Raw genomic sequence first — 6,283 nt, 5'->3', positions numbered from 1 at the left:
TGCTGACGCAGCTACCCACCTGAACTACATTAAGATAATGTACTGTTAACCAGTTCCCCTTGTAATTAAATAATACATTAGTCACAACTGCTTTACAAGAGAAATTAAGGGATGACAGAAGAGGTTGTGGCATGAAGAAATTGGGTGGGGCTGGAAGCACAAAGTTCAGCCAATAATCACAGACGTTACCAAAAAAGGTAGAAAAAGTATTGGGATCCAGTGTTCCAGCACTGTATAAATAATGTAGAAACAGAAGTACCTGAACAACCACCCGAGGGACCTGGAACAACATTTGGAAGAAGCTTTCAGGAGCTCAGAACTGTGAGTGATCCTTCTCATAGGTAAAAGCATTAATGTTAATTATAGCAAGTAACCTCTAAATTGCAATTGACTCGTGTGGGGGCTTGATCCCTGAGGTGACTGCTGCCTTTTCATTGGGGGGACTTGGTTGTTAGACTTCCTGCCTGGTGTTCTGCTGGGTTTTGGTTTGATGATATATTATATTATTATATTTTATGGTGATCTTTTTAAAATAAAATAAAGAGATTAGACATTAATTTAAAATGACTATATAAACAAATCATAATTCTGGTTATATTATTATGTGACACCAGAAAATTCCATATAATGCAGAAGTTCTTAACAATAAGCATCTGATAGTTTAACTCTCCTGGTTCATTGAGGTAAACATAATAATATTTATTTTATTTAGTGCCTTTCATGGTACATCATATCGAGATATTGTATAAAACAGCAATCCAAGAAAAGAGACAGGTATACTGTGAATTAAACATGATGCAGAGACCTGTATTCCATAGTAAATTGCTAGTTGCTACTGTATGTAAAAGCTTCATACTTAGTAGCAGTCTGGGGTTTTCTAGGTGATTTATGATGTTAGGCCTCTGTAATGCCTTGTCTGCATATACTATAAATATAGTACCTTGTTTGTTGTATGTTTATGTAGTGCTTGTATTGATATTGTTAATGAACATCTGTTTAACTAAGTGTGCCTGATGTATTACTCTTTTCACCAAAGATGTGCCAGAGAACCAAGAATTCACCTGCCTCTACTTATACTAACCACTCGGGTATATTCTGGAGAAATCACTTACAAGTTGGGGGTTATGAATATTTATATGACTAATTTCGTAACCCCCTATTTGTAACAATATATTGTTTTTTTGTTGTTGTCATTCTTTAAATCTCTTTGAGAATCCACCTTTAAAGGGCTACATAAAATACAATTTATTATTATTTCTGGCTTCCTGAGTTAATGCAATGTTATCTTGATTCACCACAATATTTAAAGATAGACTTTTTAATTGCACAAATAAGCGTCCATAAATTCTGAATGTTTCGCCTTATTATTCTTATATGAATAATCACCAAATCTCTCTCTCTTTCTCCACTAGAAGATTCCTGCTTAGTCGTCTTTTTAATCCATTACAGCAAAATGTCGGTAAGATGAGCAATTTTTACAATTTTTATAGTACATCTGTTTAATAATAAACTACAGTTCTTTTCTGCCAGATCAATCCCTAATACTGTAAAACTCTTTGAGATTGGAGTTCAAATATATGTGTCCCTGTTAAATAAAACCAGAATTTCACAAATGTGTCTGAACAAGACATTTAATGGTTACTTCAACATTATAGTCATTGTGTATAGTTGTAATTTAATATATATATATATTCTTCTACTAATATTTTATCAGAAGTATTCACCAGAAGAGAAGAAGTCCTTGTGTAATTCCAATATTTCAAAGAGTTTAAAAAATGGCAGTAACTCTGTGCTGATTTACTGATTCAGCTGTGACCATTTCCTCACATGGGCATGAAAATATTTCTGTTATTTTTGTCATGGTTCAGCACATCTTTAACTTAACATTTAACAAAAATGTACCTAAAAACATAAGAAAGGTCTGTAAATGAGTAGGGGCCATTCAGCCTATCTTACTTTGGTAGTTTGGCTTATGAATGAATCTAAAATCTCAACAGTGCCCAGAGATTGAGATTCAACTACCTGGCTTGTTCTAGACACCCATTACTCTTTTTATAAAGAAACATTTTCTATTCTCTGTCAAAAATGAATTCCCTTTTTGTTTCCAATTGCGTTCATAGTTCACAGTGATACATATGGTTATTCATTCACTCAGAGAATACAAAGACAGGAATACATAACATCTTGCATGAAATTATATATTAATTATAACATTTGTTATTGTCTAACTAGTAAGTTAAATCAGTCTCAGTTAATCACTTTAGTATTCTCCAAGACAAGGAAATAATTTACTGTTGTGAACTAAACTTCATTGTTTCTGGAAAAATCATTTTGATTATAGTGTGAATATTGAACTTTATACTCATCAAATATTGCTGGCCCAGCATTTATTGTAGAGTATAAACTTGCCTCTGATGATGCAGCTAGCCTGGGTTCACCACAGCTGTCCAATTCGGCTGGCTGGCTTTGTGCCTGAGTTGTCCCAGGGCACAGAGAGAGCACTGCCTAGCTTGGTCCTCAGAGAACTTACTGTTGCAATGAACTTTGCTTCTTAAAACAGTCTGTACACAGCATCCGACTCAGGTCTGGTTACAAGTGAGATGGGTGGGGAGAATATACTGTATGTTATGATGTCATCATGTGTATGCCCCTATGCCCTGGGGGGAAGCTCAGGTTGTAACAATCATAACATGGACCTAGGAAGGGAAGGATTTGATTATTTGACTTGCCAAAACTGTCAAAAAAGAAACAAGGACAACTGACAACATAGAGCATATACTATGCTATTACTTCAGATTTCCAGCAACGTTTTGACAAGGTAACACATAAAAGGTTGATTTTCAAATAAAAAACTATAGGAATCAAGGTAATATATTCAAATATATCACCAATTGGTGCACAATCAGGAAACACTGTATCAACTTCTGGGGTTCAACTTCACTTTGGGTAGAGGTGTGCAATGATCTATAATTATGTAGATTAAATTAGTAAACCAGGTAAATTTGTAGATGATGCAAAAATAGGAGTAGTGAAAAATAGAAGTTGCAGACAGACAAAATCATTTAGTCAGCTGTGTAAGCTTCACTGCTCCTCTTTACACTGAGAGTTATGATTGTCTGGAATAGGATTCCCAATGCAATGGTTGAGACCAAAACTCTGGGCAAGTTTAAGAAATAGTTAGATGAAGTTTTAGTTCAGTTAAGTAATTAATTTACTAAGTGACCAAGATAGGCTGAATGATCTCCTCTCATTTGATTCTTTTATTATGTTCTTCTTCAAAGGAATCAATTTGTCTTGAACACATTTTATAATGCTGGGGGATAACAGAATAGCTAGATAAGTTTAAGTCTAATTTTAAAATATTTGTTTTTTTATCTTGTATATCTGGTTAAAAAAACACTGGGTCTCATTTGGGGTAAACATTTGAATATAACCCTTTAGGATACTTTACATTTGATAAGATTAATTATACAATAAGGGCAGCCTTGAAGCCCAAGTCACAAAAAAGTTTCAGTATTACAAACTAAAGGAAAATAGATTAAGTGAAAATGAATAAACTGAAAACAATATTTCCATCATTACTTTTCATGCAAAAATTGCCTATGTTTAAAGCTCATTCTTCATACTGTATATACAAATGTGCATTAGAAGGATGAATAATTACACAGACATAAAATCTTGATGTAGACCACTTGCTGTGTGTGATATCTTGACAGGTGTTTTCGGTGACAAATGCAGTCGTTAAAGAAGGCACCGTCATCAGAATTGAGGGGATCATACCTCCAGATGCCGACACGTATGTTACTGATTTATGTTTGTTTAATTAAATACCTAGAGCTCTGAGGGAGAATGGGATATCTCTGATACTTCACAACAGCGTGCAGATTGCACACATTCGTAAACCACCTTTAGTTCCTTTTTAAGAATATCCTGAAAGCAACTCTCAAGTGTCTCAACTAGTTAAGGTGCTTGCCTGAAAACACACTTTTTTAAAATTTGTGAATACAAAAATGGGTGGATATAACATTAAGAAACTGGTGATTCTATTTTATATTAAATAGTGTATAATGATAATTTAAAACTTTCACATTTTCACTTTCATTGCATTTACCATTACCTCTTTTCTGGTCAACAGTATAATTATTATACCAATCATTCACTGAGACAATTAGATTAGATCACTGCTGTACCCTTAATAATCATAATAAATGTTAAAATGTTTCTTTTCAGTTCTGTGTATAAAACTCAGTGATTTCCCCAGTCCTGCCGAGCAGTCTTAAATTGCAGTTTAAGGACTGTTACTAAATTTCAGTAAGATATTAAGAGCTTTTCACACCTAGAGATCATCAGTTATTGAATACTGAAGAGGATCAAAGGCAGAGCTATAGTGAAAGAGGAGGGAAAGTGAAGACGTATCTTAGCAATTGGGAATAGGGAGTAATATATTGACAGATACAATGTTATTGATCTGCACTAATTTTATCCTCAGATTCAGTGTTAACCTGGGGAGTGATTCAGAGAACATTGCACTGCACTTCAATCCCCGTTTCCAAGGTGATGGTGGTGTAATTGTCGTCAATTCAATGTCCAAGGGGAGCTGGCAAGCAGAGCAGATTGAAAAGGCCTTCCCTTTCAAGAAAGGAACTGTCACAGCGGTAAGAGATAGAGATACTATGAGTCAGGTTCTCTGTATCACCAGTGTCTCTCTTTATCTCACTGAAGGCAGTGAAGCCCATGTTTGAGGTGTTTCCCTCCTCTCTCCTCTAACCCAGGCAAACCTGCTTTGATATCACCCTGTCTCTATAGAGGTGGTGGTGACAGGCCCAGATGTGGCCATCCTACTCTAGCAAATGTGCAATAAGTATGTAGGTTACCTGAAAAAAAATTAACCTTCTTAAATTTAGTGTATTGTAACACGAGATTCTAAAATGTATATTAAGTACAATTAATGCATATATTAGTTTCAAGGGTTTCTTTTATATCTGTTTCTAAAAGAATATTATTTGGTATACTTCATCTACATGTGATTGAGATGTTTTTGTAGGGTCTGTGTAAATGTGTCCAGAATGTTCTGATTTATGATTTATGATTTTTTAAATTAAACCTTTTCTTGTCTTAATATAATTTAACAAGCAGAGACCTAAAGAAACCACTTAAAGAAAAGGACTACAACAAAGTCTTGACTGCTGACTGATTCCTTTTTTTCCTTCTCTCTTCAGTTAAAAGTGAGAGTGAAGAAAGATATGTTTGTGGTAGAGGGTCCTCACAATCTGAAGGTGGAATTTCCTGACCGTCTGCATCTGCCATCAATAACAACTATCTTTATTAATGCGAAATTCAACCTCACTGCCTATGATATCCACTAACCTCCTGACAACACAATGGTCCTGTGCCCACTCTTTAATTCCTTCTGCTTCTTAATGTCTCCTCAGGCTGGCATTTCTCAACCAAAAGGGTTTTAGACACAAATGTCTTTGGAAAAATCCTGGATAACAATAAATCACTAAAACACCTCATTGTTTGGAGTGCCTTGTTCTCCTAATATCTCTTTGGTGTTAATTCTTAAATTTAGGGGAGATCCCATGATGCTGTGTGAGCTGGCTCAGTGAAGAAAGCACCTGATAATTGAAAACTATGGCAGAATTAGATATAGCTGGACTGATTGAGTCTTTAGTGTTCACAGTAAGTGGAATTCCATGTGACAGGGAAGAACTGTTAAAACTTGTTGAGAAATTAAGAACTCTTCTCCTGATCTGAATTGAATCAAAAGCAGAGGTACAATTTATTGATACTAAACCAAAATCATGTATAAAGACAACAAACGTAATAGAATATATCTGTGAAACAAACTGCTGTAATACAAAAAAATAGTCATTCACTCTTGGATTACAAATAGTTAATACGTTTAAAGAGTTAAAAAACACATGACTATAACACTCTAGTTTGTACTGTAAGTTCTATCAGTCTCAAATAATTAAATAACATTTATTCTGAGATACAAGTAAATATGCATTTACTACTATGAACGAAACATCAAACATGCATTTGGAATAATAATTTTACTCTCAAGGATTATAACGTGAATAAGGAAGTTTATATTCCAAAATCTATTTTGTCCATGCATCCCTGATAAGATGATCTTCGCGATGGCAAGACGGAGATGGGATGGATTAGTCTGTGGCAGCTTGCACTACTATGTGCTGGGAGGGTCCTGATGCAGACAGAGGGGAGAGAGAAAGAGCTTTTGCCTGGCATTGCCTAGCCGTTGGCTTCAGGTATCTGT

General features: G+C 34.9%; 1 protein-coding gene across 2 annotated transcripts; it reads left to right on the top strand.

Moving 5' to 3' along the window:
- Window positions 1-278: 278 nt before the first annotated feature.
- On the top strand, window positions 279-5,504 carry LOC148823681 (galectin-1-like). 2 transcript variants are annotated; one of them, XM_088928291.1, is made up of 5 exons: window positions 279-341; window positions 1,413-1,459; window positions 3,717-3,796; window positions 4,490-4,655; window positions 5,220-5,504. In XM_088928291.1, exons 2-5 carry the CDS (start codon window positions 1,454-1,456, stop codon window positions 5,364-5,366), a joined length of 399 nt encoding a protein of 132 aa, XP_088784417.1. In that variant the 5' UTR covers window positions 279-341; window positions 1,413-1,453; the 3' UTR covers window positions 5,367-5,504. The 2 variants fall into 2 exon arrangements, with proteins under 2 accessions (XP_088784417.1, XP_088784418.1); XM_088928292.1 differs by having other exon boundaries at window positions 282-321; window positions 1,416-1,459.
- The last annotated feature ends 779 nt before the right edge of the window (window positions 5,505-6,283 follow it).

This window comes from Atractosteus spatula, chromosome 11, assembly GCF_055471065.1.
Source record: "Atractosteus spatula isolate fAtrSpa1 chromosome 11, fAtrSpa1.hap1, whole genome shotgun sequence".
In the NCBI taxonomy this organism is placed as follows: domain Eukaryota; kingdom Metazoa; phylum Chordata; class Actinopteri; order Semionotiformes; family Lepisosteidae; genus Atractosteus; species Atractosteus spatula.
The sequence above is the reverse complement of the archived record's forward strand: the minus strand, read 5'-3'. Positions and strand labels throughout refer to the sequence as shown.

Coding starts and splice junctions, on each gene's coding strand:
- LOC148823681 (XM_088928291.1), top strand. Junction 3,797..4,489: donor ATACCTCCAGATGCCGACAC/GTATGTTACTGA, acceptor TTTTATCCTCAG/ATTCAGTGTTAACCTGGGGA. Junction 4,656..5,219: donor AGAAAGGAACTGTCACAGCG/GTAAGAGATAGA, acceptor TTCTCTCTTCAG/TTAAAAGTGAGAGTGAAGAA.